Consider the following 22,095-nt stretch of genomic DNA (forward strand, 5'->3'; position numbering starts at 1 on the left):
CATTTGCCCCATGGGTGGGCCAATGATTTTTTTTTCTATGTTTGTTTATTTTTACATAGTCCAGAAATCCTGCTTGAGAGACCAAATGCAACTTTTTCAAGCCTTTTTCAAGAGAAGTACTAATGGTAATGGTCTCACACTGGGTAATGACCACCTGGCCAACCAGACTGTAGATATAACCTATTTATCAACTACTGCTTGAATCTGGAAATGAAATACTCATATTAAAGTCAGAATAAGCAAGCATTCTCTGTTGTAATTCCTACAGATAAATGGATGCCCATGCTCAGTAATACACCTCACAGGAGGAGTACTAATGGATATCACTTGTTGGCACCTGACAATGGAAATTGTGATGTCAATTAATTTGTTTGCTCAGCATAATATAGGAAATAATAGTGGAACACTCTCCTGTTAAATAATAATAATAAAAAAAAAAAATAATAATAATAATCTGTAAGCTGTCAGTATGCAAATATCACCTGCTATACTGAGAAATTACAAAAAAAAAAAAAGACCACTGCTTGTTCATATTGTGAGACTCTGGAGCATATATATTCTTATTACTTAAAGTGACTCACAGTTGACTCTCACTTTAGCAAAGCCATAAGGACTACAGGAATAGTTCATAAACAATAGTTAGCTTTTGAATTTTCTTTGGAATAGCACTGTTATATAAGTTCACTTAGAATATTTCTGATACCCTGTTGCTATAGTGAGAGAGTTTGTTATAACAGCATTTGATGTAAGAGTGAAAGTAATGCATTTCCTTCATATGTTTCTTGAAAGGATGGAATGTGATGTCATGTAATTACAACTTCAGTGTAAATGCAAACAAGAAAGAAGAACAGGTTAAATTTGCAGAGTCAATTTTTTACAAGAACATACACTTATTATAGATTACAAGAAGGATGTATAACTTTATTTTTTTTTAATAAAGAAAGCTAATACTTCAGTTCTGAAAAGATAAATGCACAACCTAGCTTTTAATTATTTTAAAACTGACGATTTTACTGTTTTAGCTATATGATATAAGCTGTCCTACCAAATGTCATGGAATGTGGAGATATAGAAACAAAATGTCTTAATTCAAGAAGTTAAAAAAACATTAATATAATTAATTAGCAAGATATACATGCACCAGCTTTCCCACCTCACAATAACATGGGATTCTTAAAACCCTTTTCAACACAGTAAGAGAGACTGCTAATCAAATTCTTATATTACATTTTTAATGGCCCATACTGAATGTTATCTTTCATCTTTCCATTCACGTTTCATTTTGCATGGAGAGTGGTGGTGTGTATTTGTGAGGAATGTGTTGCCTAAGAAGGCAGTGAGTGCAGTGAATGATTTAAGATGTGGTATAATTGCATTGTATGACTTAAAGCAGACCTCCAATGATGAGTTTATCTCCAGAGAGAGAGAGAGAGAGATCTCCTATGATGATAACAATAATTACAGAACAAGCATTAATCACTATGGTCAAAAACAAACTAAATCTTTCAGATAAATTAACACATTAAGTTGGAATTGAAAAAGTCATCTGTCTATCTATAAAACTGGACCTCCAAAAATGTATAAGTACCCTTGTCCCTGCAGTACAGTTGGAAGAACAACATGATATGCACACTTATATATAAAAGCCTTAGGTTAAGTTATCAACATGAAAAGAGGAGTCGTTATATCAACTTTTTCACTTCCAAGTCAGATATTCTCACACAGTATAAGCAGGGTTTGGTTTTTCCTCCCACAGACAAAGAATGCACAGTTAACAGACAAAACACAACACGTGTGTATAGTATAGACAAAGAATTGTGCAGTATAGACAGTGATTTGTGTAGAGTAGAGTGACCTTCTACAATGAATCCTGGAACTCCATTATGGGGGTTCACAAGATTCAGAAATGTGTATCAGTATAGTCAATTCTATTGATAGTATAGTCCTATGTATAAACTAGTTAAGTAGCTAGCAAAAATTCTTTCACTTCACAAAGCAAATATTCCTTCCCACAAGGAATTCTTCTTACTTGCTGTAATTCAAATTCTGAACCTAAATTATGAAATTATGGTCAATTTTGACATGATATTGCTGGATACTAAGGTTTCCCATTAAAGCATAAAAAAACCCCTGAAATGCATCCAAACTCAGTTCTTCAGGACAATTTTAAAACATTTTAAAATAATTTATCTCAATACACTAAAAATGTATAATCATATCACAGACTATCATGGGTTTTCTCTTTGCCAATTTTTATACAGTCATTTCAAAACCACAGTCAAAACATGGTATGGATAATACTACTTAAGGGATATATTTGCCACCTGCCCCAGATACACTGTTAACAGCTTACTCCCATGACATACTTTACCAAAAATAAAACAAGTAATGCTGTCACTTTGATACAATCTTATCACATGACCAATTGTCTTTGTATCCTTCAAAATAACAAAAACCACATTACACAGACTTCAGCAATGATCATACAACCATGTTCAACAACACATGATATCACAAAAGCTGTAGTCAAGAGAGGTATATAGATATCTTCTCAAAAAGCATCATCTAGTAAGCTAAATTATATAAGAGACACTTGTTTAGGTGATGTGTCCCATCTTCTCATTATAAACAAAATTTGAAAACTACAATAATCCTCCCTCAACAGTAATGACCACAAGCAAATTCATTTCTCATATGTCAGGGACACTTCAGAAAAGAATGCAAAAACCACCAAAAATACCACCTCCAGCAAATCATTATAAAGAACCCTAAAAAAATACAATCTTTACTAAAAGCACACAACCTCCAAAAGAAAATCTTTGCTCAAGCATGCATGCATGCACGCACGCACGCACACACACAAAATTAGAATCCCTAATCTGTTCTGCAGTTCCAAGAATCCTCTTTCTCTCTACTTTCATATTTAGTGCCATGTGCATGCAGTTCATTCCACTTCAGCAAAACTGAGAAAACTGTGTGAAGGAAAAGTTATATGCCTACCATAATTTTTTACTTCCATAAAGTAAAAAATTATGGTAGGCCAATACTGAAGTAAGTAAACCAAAGCATTTTTTAATGCTTTGGTTTACTTACTTCAGTCAAAAGATAACGATAAGCTACTGAAACTATCTAATTTAAATTGTTACCACAGCTGACAAGGTTAAATCTGAAAAAACTATGATGAATTTTAGAACACGGCTGATTTGTCTAAAATGAAGTTTTACATAAAAGCATTTTTAAGATGGAAATGATAATTTTATTACTATTATTAATATAGATATGAGCAGTACTGGTTGCAGATAGAGTGAGCAGCTTTAGTGGATAAAAAAAAATGGATAAAGCATATATATGGGTTCTAGAATGCAATGATAAAAATGTTAGAACTATAGTAAAAGAATCACAGCTGAGATGGAACCATGCAGAAAACAATGTGCTCAGAGAAAACTAATAGTATATCAATATTAGTGGTGCACTTTTAGTTTTGTTTTCAAGTATATGGATAAAGACGATTATAGATTTATTTAGAGAGTACTGTAGTTATAAGCAAGTATTGCAGTTGCAGTTGTTGAAAATATGTTATTTAAATATGAATTAGAACCATCAGTTATAACCTATGTTATTTAAAGTTTTTTAATATTTTGATTTTGTAATATCTTGCCTTGTATGAGTATTTTCTTAATTCATAATTTTAACTGTGTGCACAGCTGGGTGCATATTTTTCAAGTTATTAAACACTGATACACAACCCATAAAAGCTATGCTTATTATGTTGTCTATTTTGTCATTTCCAAATTTAATGTCATCTTCATAAAAACCTATTTAGGCACAGTTTTTTGTTTTCAATGCAGCTGATGTTTTCCAATAAACAGACCAAAACTATTTTCACAGTTTTGGTTTCATATCAAATTTGTTAGAGCTATTATGCCATTCAGTAAGAGAATCTTGGAGACTTGAACTAGATGTTTAGGAGTAAAACATCATCTGTATAAAGCAAAGAACTAAGTTTAATATTTCTAATTCTCTGGGATCGCTTCTTTGAGGAAAGTCCTTTCAAGCCCCAGCAAAGACTGTTTCTCCTTTCCCAGTATCTTTTACCACAAGTTGGTGGTTGGTAGGACATATATCTCGGTATTGTCCTGAATGGACACGGCTATCCGTTCAGTCGTGAGATCATGGCTCTGACTGCCACCTGACACCCCTACTGTATATTTCCACGCGAGGGTGAAGGACGACGGGCTCAGGGTTCCATCACTTAGATGGCCAATCCCACGCCTGTCCAGAATTGCGAAGTTAGAACTATCTTCTTCCCCTACCTGCAGAGAGGTGTTCTATAGCCCATTAATACAAGACTTTAGGCAGGTTAAAGGCTGGATCCATTATCAAGGTACCTTAATTGAGTCAGAACCCACAGAACACAAGAGATGGCATCTCTGCTGCATTGTTCTGTAAATGGTGCTCCATTAAAAGTCATATCTGGTGCCTCCCCAGCATGATTGGGTAAGGTATGGCACCAGACTCCTCCCTGGGTTCAAGTATATTGACTTTATCAGGACGAGGATCAATGCCCTGCCCACTCAAGCCTGCACAGCTCTATGGGGTAATGATGACTCAAACTGTAGGCTGGTTGCCACTACAGTGAGACATTGTCTTATATAGCCCATTGTTGCTCCCTCACCCACCCATGGGGGGGGGGTCCGCGTGCGGAGGCATGACGCTGTGGTCTCAATTCTGAACAACTGCTTTAAGAACAAAGGTAGGAGACCACGATGGAACCACATTATAAGACCTCCATGGGTTTGCGTAAGCCAGACTTAGTGATTAAAAGAGATGGTGACATTTGAGTAGTTGATGCCCAGGTGGTGGGAACAGGATGCCCACTAGCCTATAGACATAATAATAAGGTAAACTATTATAAGAATAACCAAGATCTAGTTAGTAATATACGGGAGGAGGAGCATGGAGCAACCAGTGCCACCATCTCTTTACATGGCGTATGGAGTGCAGATAGCTAGGAGGACTTAAAACAGCTTGGGCTTACGCAGAAGGATATAAAAGTTCTTTCCTTGAGTTCTTTCAATTCAGGATAGAGAATGATGTAAAGAGCAATCTTGCCACCTATACTTTTCTATATGATCAGGTACTTTGTGTGAAACATGTGAACTTGCACTGTAATGCAATATCATAGATATAGACATGAACACATCAGGTCTTACACTGTGAATTTTCAAGCACAAAATGTCTTGCAGAAACATTTTATGATATGGTACTGCCTCAGTCAACCCTCCAGATACCCTCTTGCTATCTCATCAATATCAATAATTGAAAGTTAAGTTACTGTTATAAGCCATTACCAGTAACTTAACTTTCAATTATTGATGTTGGTATTTTTTGAGTGAAGAATGGTGGGATGTTTCCACCGTAAGAACTGATTTTTCAGTTATGGTTTAAAATTTTTTATCCATGTTGTGCCCATGGCAACAACCTGTTTAGATAATGTTTGCTTATATTCTCAAAACAATGCAGTAATTCTCTTCTAAGCTGCTTGCTGGTATTCTGCTAGCTAGTGTGGGATCCACTTAGCAGCGATTATTCTCTCTATTAAAAATTTCAAGTTGGAATTCACCTCACTCCTCAATACTGATTTTATCTTGACAGTGCATTCATTTAACTCATAAAATCTCTATGAAATGGGTTCCTTAAAATCTGAAAAACCTGGTAGTGTTAAGATATGCAGTGTTACACAAGAATCAGATATGATTATCAATTCACTTAAGGAATTCAATGTACACTAAAATATACAGGGTGTTCGGGATAAATTTGACATATTTATAATTAATTATATTTTTCCGTAAGTTACATGTATTAACACACACTTCTCTTCATTTAAAAGTTTGGACCCTTCTTCATTCATATACAAGATGTCAGAAAGGATGGATAGCTGGAACCCACCTGAATCATGGAAGAGAATAACTTGTATCATGATGATTCGTGCCCGCCATCAAAATAAGGATATTACGACTGCTGCCCAATGCTCCCTGAATACAGTAAAAACAATCAGGCATGAACTAGAGACTTGCAATGGTGACTACGAGGATGTAGCAAGAAGAAAGATCCCTAGCAGACGATCTGATTGCGTTCGTACAGCAGAATTCCTCGCAAATCTGCAGGAACAGGTGTTGAAGAACCCTGGCATTGGAATTCGGGCTTTGTTCGTGGAGTTGCTAACTGTAGTCAAGCCCTGGATTAACAAGGGTAGCCAATGGTAGGCCGTATGTATGGCAGCAGGATTCGGCCCCTTGCCACACCTCTGGGAAAAGTCAAAAATGGTTGTCTGAAAATTTCTACGACTTCACCAGTCCAAATGTTTGGCCTCCAAACTCCCCAGACCTTAACCCCATGGATTATTTTGTATGGGGCGCAGTTGAAAAAGACACCAATCGCACTTCCAGTAATACAAAAGCCCAGTTAATGGATAAAATTAAAACAGTTTTTGCGGCCCTTCCCAGGGAGACTGTAGCATCAGCTTGTTCGAGGTTCCGAAGCAGAATTGAAGCTGTGATCGATGCTAATGGTGGTTATTTTGAGTAAATCTTGTTGATAGTATTGTAATTAACTCTGCCTGTAATGTTTTTTTGTCAATTCATTAAATTTAATAGATACAAAGAAGATTTTCTTTTTCCTTACGAAACTGTCAAATTTATCCCGAACACCCTGTAAATTAAATTAAACTTTAATATATATATTTCCAATATTTCGGCGACGTCACATTGCCATTTTCAATAAAGACACGTACACACAGGCACTACATACAGTAAATGAGGACGAAGTGAGGAAGCTATCGTTTCTCCTAAAAGTCCTGATGGTGTGCACCCTAGCGGGCAATGTAGGTATTCTTGGCTGTTGGGCTGAAGGTCTCCTGGTGTATGTCTCCCAAATTTGGGGCAGTCTCATGCAACCAAATTTGTTGAGGTTTGGCATGTTTCTTAGGGTTGAGGCTGATTCCATGAAAAGTCTTTCAAATTTGAACTTGCTACGGTGTATTACTGTAGCTTTCTTCCACCATATCCTGTGATGTGTATCCGGAGCATGGTTTGCAAGATCAGAGTGGCTATACTGATGAAAACGGATGTAGTCCTTGTGTTCTGAAATTCTGATATTTGCTGTCCTGCCTGTTTGTCCAAAGTAGGACAGCTAATAGCTGCAAGGGACCTGGTATATACCAGGTTGGTCTAGGGGAATTGGTTGGTCTTTAGTGGAGCGGATAAGGGATGCCAAGTTTCTATATGGTCTGTAACAAGAGGTCAAGTCATGTTTCTTTAAGATTTTGGTAATTTTTTCCGAGGTGCCTCGGATGTAGGGAATGGCGATGAATTTACAGTAATCCTTGTTGTGAAGGGGGGGGGGGGGGAAGGTTGTGGTTTACTGGTTTTAGTATTTTTTGGGGGTTGTAGCCATTGGCTGAGAAAGTGTTGAGGATGTGATTTAGTGGCTAGGGCATTGTCATTTGAACAGATTAGTTTAGCCCTGTTGTACAGTGTCTTAATAACTCCATATTGTTGTGAGGGGAGGGATTGTTGGTGAATGTATCTGCCTATATGGGTGGGTTTTCTATAAACAGAGAAAACCAAGGTTCCATCAGGCTGGTGGGTGACTAGTGTGTCTAGGAAAGGGAGGCTGTTGTTTTCCTCTTTTTCCAGGGTGAACATGATTCTGGGGTGTTAGTTGTTTAAGTGTGTTAAGAAGGAGAGTAGCGTATCAGAGCCATGTGGCCAAATAGCGAACACATCATCAATGTAGCGAAGCCATATGGTTGGTTTTTGTGGGGGCAGAGTTTAAGGCTTTCTCTTCAAAAGTCTCCATATAAAAGTTGGCCAAGGGTGGGGAGAGAGAGAGCGGAGAACCCATGGCTGTCCCCTCTATTTGTTTGTAGAATTTTCCTTGCCAAGCAAAATAGCCTGAGTTCATTGTGAAGTGAAATAGGGCTGAAATATTGGGATGAAATTTAGCTTGGATTAATTCTAAGGTTTCCTTGAGTGGGACATTTGTGAATAAGGAGGAGACGTCATAATTGACCATTATGACAGTATGTTAAAGTGCAAGGGTTTTCTATGCTGGCTTTGAGTTTTTTATGTGTGATGGTGTGTTGCCAGTGTATGAGTGCTTTGGCCAAATGTTTAGCTAATTTGTATGTGGGGGAATCAATGATATCCACTATGGGATGTAACGGCACATTTTCTTTATGTATTTTTGGGAGTCCATATATATTTATTATTATATATATAAATATATTTATATTTTAGTGTACACTGAATTCCTTAAGTGAATTAATAATCATGTATAACCAACATATAAGCCTTTCTATGAGAATTACTATTATCCATGGAGATTCCATCGCATGCAGGGCCTGCCAATACGGTAAAATGAAGCTGAAGTTATCAAGACAAATTAATCATCTGACCTTCCTAAAATGCTGCCGGGATAATCAGGTAATCCCAAATTGTGTGAAATTCAAGCATGTTTCTTTTCACAAAAGGCTCTCCAAATTTATAACCACGCCAGCTACGAGAAAAAATTGCTGCTATGCGAGTTCTCCTAGCTGACGCAAACAAAGCTATTCAGGCTCATCATTTAATGTATTGGAAAGTTCTTGAAGAAAAGCTTTACAATATGTTAAATCATGAGCTTTGGTCTATTTTATATGATGTCTCGTGCACTGCAGCAGATAAAGAATTCGCAAAAATACGGGGCCGACATATCAAAAAATTTGAAAAATTAAAAAAGAGCTCGACCTCCGAACCAAAACTTCCAACCAACACTGTAGTCAACTTTTCTTCAGTTACGTTGAAGCTGCAGCACTCATCGCGCTTTCACATGGTCACAACTTCGGCATTGCTCCCAGAAAAATACTGGCTGAGGATATAATGATCCAAATTGAACGCGGGATCCACCACTTTCCAAACCACATCGGCAACAATATTAGACTGGATGTAGCTTATGTTCTCATCAAAGCAAGACCACCAAAAACCAACATATAATAAATTAATAGTGAAAAACTAATAGTGAATATAAAGCTCTGCAGGAAATGAAGAAAAACAAAGAAATAGTAATCACCAAAGCAGATAAGGGAAACGCCACCGTAGTACTCAACCAAACGGACTACAGAGGTAAGCTTAATGCTCTATTATTAGATCAGGCTACTTACCTCCCTACTGAATACAATCCCACCAACTCACAAATTAGAAAACTCCATAGGCTCCTTAAGAAGGTCACTTATTGGCTGGAAGTTACTAACGAATTAAAACCGTTTAAACTCTATACCTGCCCACTGCCATATTTACGGACTCCCTAAATTACATAAAGAAAATGTGCCATTACATCCCGTAGTGGATGGCACTGATTCCCTCCCCACACAAATTAGCTAAACATTTGGCCAAAGCACTCGCACATTATACTGGCAACACACCATCACATATAAAAAACTCAGCCCACTTCAAAGTGGGCTGAGTTTTTTTAAGGAAACCTTAGAGCTAATCCAAGCTAAATTTCTTCCTGATATCTCAGGCCTATTTCAGTTCACAATGAACTCAGGCTATTTCTTTTGGCAGGGAAAATTCTACAAACAAAGAGAGGGGACAGCCATGGGATTACCACTCCCCACCCTTGGCCAATTTCTTTATGGAGACCTTTGAAGAAAAAAGCCTTAGCCTCTGCCCCACAAAAACCAACCATATGGCTTCGCTATGTTGACGATGTGTTCGCTATTTGGCCACATGGTTCTGATACACTCCTCTACTTCTTAACACACTCAAACAATCAACACCCCAGAATCAAGTTCACTTTGGAAAAAGAGGAAAACAACAGCCTCCCTCTCCTAGAGGCACTAGTCACCCGCCAGCCTGATGGAACTTTGGTTTTCTCTGTTATAGAAAACCCACCCATACAGGCAGATAATACATTCACCAACAATCCCCCTCTCCCACACACACACAACAATATGGAGTTATTAAGACACTATACAACACGGCTAAAATAATCTGTTTAAATGACAATGCCCTAGCCACTGAACTAAATCACATCCTCAACACTTTCTCAGCCAATGGCTACAACCCCCAAAAAATATTGAAACCAATACCCCCCCCCCCCCCCCCATTCACAACAAGGATTACTCTAAATCCATCCTACATCTGAGGCACCTCGGAAAAAATTACCAAAATCTTAAAGAAACATGACTTGACCTCTTGTTACAGACCATACAGAAAATTGGCATCCCTTATCCGCTCCGTTAAACACCAACCAATTCCCCTAGACTGACCTTGTGTATACCAGGTCCCTTGCAGCTGTTAGCTGTCCTACTTTGGACAAAACAGGCAGGACAGAGAATATCAGAATTTTAGAACACAAGGACTACATCCGTTTTCACCAGTATAGCCACTCTGGTGTTGCAGACCATGCTCTGGATACACGCCACAGAATACGGTGGAAGAAAGCCACAATAATACACCGTAGCAAGTTCAAATTTGAAAGACTTTTCATGGACTCAGCCTCAACCCTAAGAAACATGCCAAACCTCAACAAATTTGGTTGCATGAGACTGTCCCAAATTTTTTTGAGACATACATCAGGAGACCTTCAGCCCAACAGCCAAGAATACCTACATAGCCCGCTAGGGGATACCATCAGGACTTTTAGGAGAAACAATGGCTTCCTCTTCATCCTCATTTACTATATGTAGTGCCTGCGTGCATGTGTCTTTATTGTAAGTTCCTTTGAAAATGGCAATGTGACATTGCCGAAATATTGGAAATATATATTAATGTTTAATTTAATTTATATTTTAGTGTACGTTGAATTCCTTAAGTGAATTAATCATGTATAACCAACGTATAAGCCTTTCTATGAGAATTAAGAATCAGATATATATAGGTTTCAATTTGATAAGGAACTATTGATGAGCTTTCTTAGTCTTTCAACTACTCAACATTTAGTAGCACACTTAGGAGATACACAGCGATTTTTATGAGTAACAACAAAAAATTATTGTTTATATCATAAGTTTTCCATCATGAAAATTACACACCATAACAAATGGGTAATAACCATTTAAAATGTTGCACTATGGATATAATGAAGTTGTCTATGTTCTAATAAAATTTCCAGAGAACAACATTGCCTGTTGTATATCAACAATGAATATTTGAGAGGTAGTTTCTGGTCACTAATAAATCAGACTGATATACATGTGCTCAGATAATATAATCACCAAACTTCAAATTAAGCATATTTTATCGTATTACACCAAATGGATTTCATTCCACTCACTTCTGCATTGGCGTTAGGTCCACTCGCACAATAAACTCACTCTTTGCTGGAATGTTCTGAAAGAAACAATGAAGATAATTATATTTCATTTTGAAATAATTCAATCATTTTACTCTCAATTATCAACCAACCAAAATTTCTGTAAGACTGATTGCAATAATAAGAATATAAGTATTCATAAAATAGTTTAAACAATTAGCAGGTTTCAGCAATTTCAACCAATTATGATCAGAAATATTATTATCATCATCATTATTATTTAAGTATCTCTAGGAAGTCAAAAGACTTGTTGTAGGAGACTCACACTAATCATTATTTATACATATCTATCATACCTCCCCTTGAGTTCATTAACCATCTGGGAAACCACAACCACCTCTGGCAATCCACTCATTCATGACTCTCCAAGCAAAGAATCTTGTCCACACACACACCCTTACTCACCACACTCTTATAAAAATCCCTTGTCCACTCCCTATTCATCAAGTATTGAAACATTTCTTTTTGTGTAGAATTCTTATAGAATTCCTTTTGCAAGTTACAAGTTACTATTATATCCTCTCTCCTCTGCCTGTCAGTTAAACTCTGAAACTCACAAACCTTCAATCTATCTTCATAGGATAGATTGAAGGTTTGTGGGTTGCACAACCTGTCACCGGCTTGGGTACTCATCTCTAAAAGCTTCCATTATCTCCTGATCCCCAAGAAACCCAGTGTTAGATCCTGAATGAGAAAATTTTGAGAAGAAATTATTCATTCAGGATTTAACATGCAAAAACTAACAACTAAAGGAGATGGCCTGCACTTCAGCAGAAAATAGAGAAAACTTGTTTACTGTATGATATTTTAAAATATTAAAATTAAATATTAACATTGTTTACTGTATGTGAAAGTATATATTCCTTTGTATGTAAATTACTAAGATCTTATTGTTGTTTAACTAGAAATCAAAGTGAGAATTTGTATTATAATATAGTATTTGTGTAAGGAAATTATTTAGTTCATTAAGATATCCAGTGTATAGTAAGTCTCCAGACAATTTTAAGTAACAGTCCAAAGGTTGCGTGCTAGCCACCCAGATCGGCGTAATGCCGGGGGTCAATAACATACGCAGAAGGTGATGCAGGCACGCTTTCCAAGAACAGCACCCTAACAGCAAAGGATTTACTTGGGGACATAAAATAAAGAGTGTCATGCAGAAAAGATATGGTGAATATAAGGAGATGCATGCCATATTTTGATCTCTTGTTCCTGCTTGGTGGCTCATGAGAGATGTGTGTAGGGTTGCGATGTAAAACAGCGGGCCTTCTTTCCTGAGGATGCCTAAGAAATTCCGTGCAGAGCCGTTCGCGAGTTATCGGCTTTGCAGAATCGTGCCAATCGCTGGATATCCCATCGGAAAGAGTAGAGAAAGTCCCCTAAGACGCGGCAGCAAATATATTCGTATCCAGTAGCAGAATTCATGGACAGCTTGAGCTCATCGCCTGACACAGACAGAATAAGCAGAAGGTAACCAGACCACGTGGAAGCAACATATTGTCTGGAACAGAATCGGTAATGTAGAATATTTCATTATATGTTTCAGAATTGTTAGAGGAAGAAAAAACGTGTGTAAGCATAAAGTATGGACAATTAATAGAGGACTTTAGTAAGAATTCCTTTTCGAAAATAACTAGTAACCTTTATCAGAGATTGTCTGGAAGCAGTTATATTATTGAATAAAATTGAACCTGATAAAATGAAATGGATATTACTGAGAGCTTTTAATTGAAAGCCTTAAGAATGTGTACATGTGTAACTTAAGAATAACTTGAGGAAAGAGATTACAAGTTATGCAATGTGATATAGCATTTTGAACTAACTTAGAGTGAACTGATTTTATTTTGCATGTACTGATTTCTTTAACATTGAATATATGTTGCCTTTTAACTGTAAAATATTTGATTTCCCAATAAACATGTTTTATTAGATATGCCTGATTGTAAGGACAAATTACCATTTATAAAAATAGAACCTTAGCGGGAAGAATTTAGAAGTTATATAACGATAGATTACAGGTCACGACTGCAAAGTACCAGAAATCTATATAATTGTAACGAAGAGTAAAATAATGTGTGTATGCCTTTAAGATCTAGGATTATTTCCCTGAGCAAGAATCTTTTCTGTTATAGGATACTGGCTGGCGCAGCATAATACAAATTTTGCCAGTATCTGAAGAGGAAATAACCCTAGATAGAAATAAGATAGGCTAGACAATAGTGGATATTGAGATAATAAAGAAAGAAAATAGTAGAAAGTAATGACGTAACACCAGGCAGCCAAAACTGTATACAGTAGTCATAGCCTTATGCCTAAATCATAAACTTATAAAGAGGGATGATAACCTTCCTATCTTTACTTGTCAATGGGTTCTTCAACATGCAAGTTATCCTTTGGGCCATTTTGCTGACTTTTTGCGAGATGCCCTCTAAGCATAAAATCTCTGTCCACCATCACCCCCAAATCTTCATCAACTTCCTGAAATCCAGTACCATCCATATAATACAAAGTATGTAATCTTCTTTCTTATATTTTGTAACAATAATCCATTGCCTCATTCCCTATATCTGGATAACTTCAGAAAAAAATCACCAGAACTCTGCATTGCTTTCTTACATTTGTCTCTGTATTTTCTAAGAGCACAAACTGACTTATTTGCCAGGAACTTTTGATATGCTTTCTTCTTTTCCTTCACCGTCTCTTTAACTTCCTGTGTCCACCATGGAGTTCTGATTTTTCTATCCTTACAAACAACCTCAAAACATGCCTCTCTGGCTGAATCAATCAATTTTTTCTTCAGGGATTGCCACTGAATCTCCAAGGTCTGGTTCCTGTTCTCAAACTCTTTCATTTTTTCTTGAATAACGTTTGTGTATTTTAGTCTATGGTTCACATCTGAGAGCTGCAGATGATGTTATACTTCTGAATAAATCCAGTACAAGTGTTCGAGATTCCATGACTGAACTAAATAATGGTTGTAATAAATTTGGTATGAAAATTAGCAATAAAAAGACAAAAGGCAGAAATATTAAAAACATCAACAATATCCTGAATAGTGAACCTATAGAACAAGCAAAACACTTCAGCTATTTAGGCATAATTTTTAGTGAAGATGGCAAATTAAATATGCAAATAAACAACAGAATTAGTACAGCTGGTATAGTAGGCAGTCAGCTGAATAAATTTATATGGAATAAGAAAGAAATTAGTCAAAACATTAAATTAGCTGTATACAATACGGAATTCAAACCAATTTTAACTTCTGAGAGCTGGGTTAGAAATAAAACACTTGATCAAAGACTGAAGAACAAAGATATGAAGGTTCTGAGAATGATTAGCAGAGTGAACAGATGGCATCAATGGCAGTATCGTATTAAAAATGAGGATATTAGGAAAGAACTGGCCATTGTTAGCATTCAAGAATGTGTTAGCAGAGCTAATCTCTGATGGTATCACTTAAACATAATGGAACTGGAAAGATTAGCAAAGCAACTGATCTCTGCCAGGTTGGCAGAAAAAAGACCCATAGGAAGACCAAGCAGAAATAACAGTAGAAAAATATTCAACAGAAATGCAATCAGGAGTTCACATTAACACAATTCAACCAGGGCAGGTCAAACTGGAAGAATGCAAGTCTTACAGTGCATAATTCAGTAGTAAGATGGATTGATACCGTAAAAAAGTGCCAGAGAAGACAGAAATACATGAGAGGAGGGTGAAAAATTCTGAAAGAAAAACAAAATAGGATGTTCAGGTCAAATAGAATACAGGTACATAAGGATCAGAGTTTCACTTTTAAGACAAATAGCTTTAAAATTATGGGAGTATATCAAGGATTTTCATTTAAGTTTTGTAAATCTATCAAAGTGAGCACATGAGAAACGTGCAAAGAGAAAAGTTTGTTCAGGCAGGACATTAGAAGTAAATTTGTAGAAGAAATGGATCCAAATTTTTAGATGTGTAAAGTGCATTTCATGGCAGAAAAGACTTGCATAAGAGGGACAGCCTGCACTCATATGGGTTTGGCATCAGGAGCCTGGAAAATTTACTTATAGAAGGTGCAACCTAATGCAAACCCAGGGAAACTAGATCATCATGGGAGGAATGGTGAGAATGGAAAATTGTGAAAGTTTAGCTATGTTGGGCAAACATGATGCAGATATGAATGGCACTGAACACGATTATGCATCTCGTGAAGGGATGGAAATGTATGCTTTGGGTTCAGACCTTTCGAGAGTGTCTGTGTGTTAAGGCTTAAGTGTTCGGAGGACATCATGATGGATGTTTAATGGAATATTTACAGCACTAGGAAAGGCCAAGCAGATTGCACATTTAAGTATATGAAATGGCCAGGTGTTAATTTGTTTTATGTATACACAAATGCCAGGGCATCGGGAGTTGAGCTCATTGCTTTACTGAATACATTTTGGCCTAAGATTGATGGCATTAATGAAACCTGACTATCAAAATCTGTCATTTCTAAAAATGACAGAAGAGATAGAAGAGTTGGGGGGGGGGGGGGGTAATACTAACGATATCAAATGACTTGAATCCAGTTAGAAGAAATGCATGAAAGCAATAACAGTAATAATATCCCAGGTAGTAGAGTGTTTGCAGCTATCTGCCAAATTACCCTGATGGGAATTAAAAACAGTGATTATTATGGATGACTTATGCTGTACTTTCCTGGGAAGTATGTAATTATATATAGATGTTCCAATTAAAATTGGTTATATGCTCAACCACAAAGATGGAAATTATGACCAACTTCATCATCATCATGAACAGTGGGCTCACTGCCCGTTGGTGTCCGATGCTTCCTTCACTATCCTCCTCCACCTTTTTTTTTGTCCAGTGCACAGTATCGTAGTTTCTGTAAACCCATTCCACATCCTTTACATTGTCTATCTTCTCTGTATAGTTTACCTCTTCTGTTTACACCATCCATAATACCAAACATGAATGTCTTTATCTTCCGGTCCTCACTCATTCTGCAGATATGTCCAAATAATTACAGCTTCTGTTGTATAATCTTCTGCATTAGATTCTCCTTTGGTTGTATCTTCCGATAGAGCTCTTCATTTGTGATTTTCTGTACCATCCTATTCTTAGACTCTTTCTGTAACAAGTTTCTTCAAATGCCAAAGAGAAAACTATCTTTGGTCCCATGATATCAGTTACTGAATGGAAAAGATATCAAGCAATGTGTAGGAATCTTTGGAAAATAGCTTGAATGAGGCAGCATCTGAATGTATCCCTAGAGTTTGAAGAATAAATAGAGTGGGGGTGAAATGAATGTGCAACCTTTTTAAGCAAGAGATACATAAGGAGATCATGTGGAAGGAATAATGTAACAATAAGAATAAGAGTAATAAGACTAAGGAGTTATGAAGTATGTAAAATAACAAATATTGTGTGGAAAGCTAAATCACAGAGTATGAAAAGAATTGGCTATGTGGGCTAAAATAGTGTCAGAAGCTAATGAGATTCAATTAATGAGTGCTCACTTTCCTAAGATATATCAGTCAGGTATATATAACATTGTGCACAGTGCAACTACTACTATATTGGATGAAGGGTTAGAGGTACATGATAATGAGGTTGAAGATCTGTTATATAACCTGGATAAGAATGTGGTGATAGGGACAGATGAAATACCAGCATGTATGTTAAAGGCATGTTCAGTTGAACTGGCTAAGCCTTGACATTTTTGTATTATTTAAGATACAGCTCAGGAAAGAAACTACAGGAATGGAATGAATATATGACAGTTCTGTTGACAAAGGTGGTGCAAAAACTGATGTGTCCAACTAACAACCAATCCGTATATCTCTGGTTAGTGGTGAAGATTTTTGAGAAGTTGGTAAGAACTTGCATACATAAATGGGTAAGGCAGACAAGCTATATTCTGCAAGGAACAGTATGAGTTTACTAAAGGGAGATAATGTTTTAACAATATGTTCTATTTTATAGCAATTTAATACAGCCACATTGGACAAAAAGAGTTGACTGTATATAGAGTTGGCACATGAGTTAGAAACAGAATACATGATCCAGAATTCGAGATCAACAATAGAATTCTCAGGAAAATTAGAGGTATGAACAAATTACTTCAATAACACAATCATCCAATATTGAAAATGAAAATGTTAGAAAGAAACTGGACATTATTAATATTTAAGAGTATGTAAACAGAACTATTCTAAGGAATTTTCACTTAAATAGAAGCTGATGAGTGATTATACAGGTGTTCAAAGCAAAAATGGCAGACAAAAGATCCAACAAATGAAGCCAAGCTCTAGATGCATTTTTAATGACGCACAAATTTAAAAATCTTGAAGTGCTATGATTATGGATACCTGACAAGTAATAAATCAATTTGCAAGAAAATTGCTGCAAGCAATCTAGTGGAGAAATTATAATTGTTGGAATGTCACAGAATCATGTATAGTTACTAAGGATATATACAGGTAGTTCTCGCTTTAACACAATTTAACATTCTGCATTATGAATTTTTTGGATTGGAATTTTTATTTTAAACTGTGCATGGCAAAGGCGATTAGGAGCATGTATGGGGAATTATGCAGCATGTAGTGCCATAATGATCAGTTAGAACGAGCTCCAGTTACTCATGAGCTTTGGCGACGTGAGTGTGTTATTTGTAGTTGTCTTCAATTATACCTGATTTTTTATTTTATTTTATTTTTAACTATAACCCTCTCACTTTTCCAACAATATCAAAAAGAAGCAACAATGCAAAACCAGAAAACGAGCAAAAGAAACAAAGAAAAGCAATTACGTTAGAGAAAAAATTTGAAATTATTAGCAGCCATCAAGCAGGTAGCACTGTTAAAGTTCTTTTCTGAGAAATTTTCTCTTGCCACTTCTACAGTTTACACCATTTTAAAGGATAAAGAAAAATATTTGAAAGAAGTAAAAAATGCACACTCTATGCAATCTACATGGCTGCATAAAAAAAGAAACAAACAGTATAATTCGTCATATTGAGAAACTGCTAATTGCTTAGATAAGTGACCAAACTCAACAATTAAACATGCCTATTTACCTACGCAGTGATTTGTACTAAAGCATGAGCCACTTTTAAAATGCTGAAAGACCAAAAAGGGCATGATTGCAAAGAGACTTTTGCTGCAAGTAGTGGGTGGTTTGACTGCTATAAAAAAGTGAACTGGTTGGCATAAAACTAAAGCACAAGGTAAAGCTGCAAGTGCCAATAATGAAGCTGCAAAAGCTTATCCAGAAAATTAAAGAAGGAAATTACTTGCCATCACAGATTTTTAATGTTGATGATATAGGCCTTTTTTTTTGGAAACGGATGCCTGCAAGAACTTACATTGCAAAAGAAGAATCCTCAATGCCAGGTTTTAAAGCATCAAAAGATCGCATCACTCTACTATGAGGAAGAAATGCTGCTGGAGATTGCAAGTTAAAAACCTTATTTGTGCATCGATCAGAAAATCCAAGAAGCTATTCTCCCAGTTATATGGAAGGCAAATAAGAAGGCTTGGCTCACGGGTTCCCTATTCGAAGATTGGCTTATGCATCACTTTGTTCCCAAAGTGAAACTTTATTATGAGAAAAAACAAATTCCATTTAAAGTGCTTCTGATAACTGACAATGCACCTAGCTATCCCTCACCAGTAGCTTACATTTGCCCTAATGTAAAAAATGTCTTTTTACCTCCAAATACAGCTTCTCTTTACAACCAATGGATCAGGGAGTGATTGCAACATTTAAAGCACATTATCTCAAAGAGCTTTTTGAAATGTTAATAGAAGCAGCTGATAAAGATGGAAACTTTTCTATCAAAGAGTTTTGGAAGAGATTCAAGATTTTAGATGCAATTCGGGAAATGATTATAGGTGGCGCTTGCGAATAAGTAACGTTAAACTTGTGTTCCCACATTTTATGGTAATTGGAAATTTTTTGTGCAAAATAAGAAGTAAACGGAAAAGTAACAGAATACTAAGCAGCTGATTACTTCAGCACAACTCGTAAGTACCCATAGTCCATTAAATTAGCTATTTTTTACAACTAAAAAAACAGCAATGCGAAAGCACTATGCCTACTGTACAAAGTAAAGATGGCAACAACAACAAAGGCCAACAATGGAAGATTACCTCGAGTCCCGTCAGCTTCGCATCACCGATCACCAACAAACTGAACGACATTACGAAGTGCCACAGGTGTGAAACCGAGTCAAAGAAAGGGAAAAAGGTATATTGTAATGTCATTGCTTTCTCTTTAATTTTAATAGTTTTTGTCCCTTTCCTATGTTCTGTTATTTTCTTCTTTCTTACTATACTTTACTTTTATATCTTAAGTTACATGTACCAAAAATCAGTTTCTGACAAATCATTTTCAGATTGACTGCGCCAGCCAGTAACTAGTTCCTGATACTTAGATTTACTCTACTAATTTTCTCGACAATTTAATTGAGCATAGGGATCACGTGGTGTGCAGTCGTGGCTCCCCTTACTATCTTGCACACAGGTCTTACACAGGTCTGAACTTTTCTGAGTGGTAATTCAGTCTCAAACAACAGAACTCGCAAGCTCAGATTTAAAAGAATACATTTAATTGAACTAAAAATCATATACAGAAATCATGTAATAACAATATAAAAACAAACTCATGCATAAATTCTCATGCTTTTGTAATAAAATCACTCAATTATTCTAAGCGTTAATATCACTCTCACGTATTAATTATCGCATAGGCACATATGATTATATTCCAAGAGTATCAGTTAATCGATCCTAATTCTGTACTTTGCATTAGTATTAAATGATACTCTAGTGGTTATGCAAATTTTGGTAATACAACGTTAGCTAGATACACATGATATGTTCACTCAATTTATCAATTACTATCTTAGTTAAAAAAAAAACTCTTTGCTGTAAAATTTATACAAGTTATAGGCTTAATATAAAGAACAGTGCCTTCACACATTTATCACATATAATGAATCATCTCATAACTGTCCTACTATAGTCTCTCTTTTACACAATAGTTTAAACTATCACTGGAAGGTCCTATCACAGACGATTAGTCCAAAAACGGATCACTTAGTTGGGTCGAGCAGAGCTATGCTTAAAGTTCTCCTTCTTTTCGTTTCCTCTGGTTCTACAATACTTGATATATATATATATATATATATAAGGTAAAAGATATGCACCTTACCGGCTATTTTTCTTAGTGAAGTGGTTCCTCAACTTCAGTTCCGGGTTTTCCTCGGATGTGGCAAGATTCCCTTGTCACTCCACTGTCTATCTCCTTCCTTTCTTCTCGAAGGATCCCCTTTGATATCCTCACATTGGCAGCAGATTCACCAATGGCTCTGTCTGCTGGTTCCCGATGTTCTGTCGGACGTCTTGTACACATCGGGTCCCACAGCAACGTGGAAAGTTGCTGGATACCGGGGACAAGCTTCCTCAGCCCTCTGAACAGGAACACAGGAAAAATGCAGGAACAAGAAAGCATTTAACGTGTGCGCCGCTCCTTATATCTCATCCACGAGCGCCCTCTCTGTCTGCCTTCATCACTCACTTAGCTATCTCTGATTAGTCAGATATCGATGATGGCAGGTTCTTTCCTCGATGCCTCTCTTGACGGAACTGTCGCGGCAGTGGTTACTGGATGACTATATGGGTTTTCTGCTGTGTCACTGTGGACTATTACGTAGTGATCTGACCTTCCGTTGATTGGTTACATAATTCTGAATTGTTCAACATAATTTTTCCTATATTGGGCATGATTCTAAAACAGTATTTGGGCTACTTTACAACAATATTATTAATTAAGTTGATATACCTTTTGATTACAATTTATTTATTACTTCTTTACCCCTGCTCTTAAGAGTATAAACATGTTTTTATCGTAAGTCACTATTTTCTCATGTTGGGTCTGAAACAAATGGCTGAGTGATAGTGCGCCAGTTATTTCTGACACAACAAAGGGTCCCCTTTAATTAAAATTTTTCTTTAATGGCGTTATAGAAAATTTTCTTTTACTTTTATCCCCCCCCCCTTTTTTTTTCTAATGCCAGCCTGTCCTAAATTTAAATCCTCCCCTTGGTCAGGATTTTTCCTCTTAGTTCTCATCAGTTACTTGACACACGTAAGTGGCTTTGTTCTTCACATTCTGTCTACCTTGAATTGTGCATTTGCTATTAGTTTGGTCATCATTTGCTGCCCTTTTACAGATACTACCCAGTTCTTCACCTGTGATAAGTTTATCATGCATCTCTAAGAATGTCTCTTGTATTCAGTATTCCATCCTTGTGCGATGAGGCGTCTTTTCTTTTTCTCGTTAGTTCACCATTCTCTATGCACTGAGGATTGTTGTGCAAAGGGTTGTCTCTCCTTTCTTGACCTTCAGTGTTCGGATTAACATTGTTAGAATCTTTTCTTCGAAGGAACTTGATCTCCCTTCTGGGATAGTCGCATGAGAATCCATTCTTCCTCAGAAAATCCTTCCCCAAGATTAGCCCTATGTGGGAGAGCGAGTTCTTAGGTAGAACCAAGAAATTATGCCATGCATATAATCTAAATTCAGGCAGTCTCACTACTTTAGTGGCATGAGTTGGGAAGAGGGATATTCCTAAGTTCCTAATTGATTTCTTCAAATGTTTAATTCTATTCTTCACACAAGGCCTAAGTTCCTTAATATGTCTTTCAGATATTATAGAGGCTTGGGAACCGGTGTCAATAAGTG

The 22,095-nt window shown here is 36.5% G+C and overlaps 1 protein-coding gene across 4 annotated transcripts in view; it reads right to left on the minus strand.

Annotated features, from left to right (window-relative positions):
• Mi-2 (chromodomain-helicase-DNA-binding protein Mi-2 homolog) overlaps positions 1 to 22,095 on the minus strand; it is a 692,327-nt gene that overhangs the window by 279,487 nt on the left and 390,745 nt on the right. For all 4 annotated transcript variants that reach the window (XM_090390662.1, XM_090390660.1, XM_090390659.1 and 1 more), the window contains one exon: positions 11,320 to 11,375. In XM_090390662.1, coding sequence (XP_090246788.1) covers positions 11,320 to 11,375 — 56 coding nt within the window. The remainder of the gene's footprint in view (positions 1 to 11,319; positions 11,376 to 22,095) is intronic.

Source organism: Typopeltis vanoorti, chromosome 3, assembly GCF_054136105.1.
Source record: "Typopeltis vanoorti isolate ZY-2024b chromosome 3, IOZ_Tvanoo_1.0, whole genome shotgun sequence".
Lineage (NCBI taxonomy): Eukaryota > Metazoa > Arthropoda > Arachnida > Uropygi > Thelyphonidae > Typopeltis > Typopeltis vanoorti.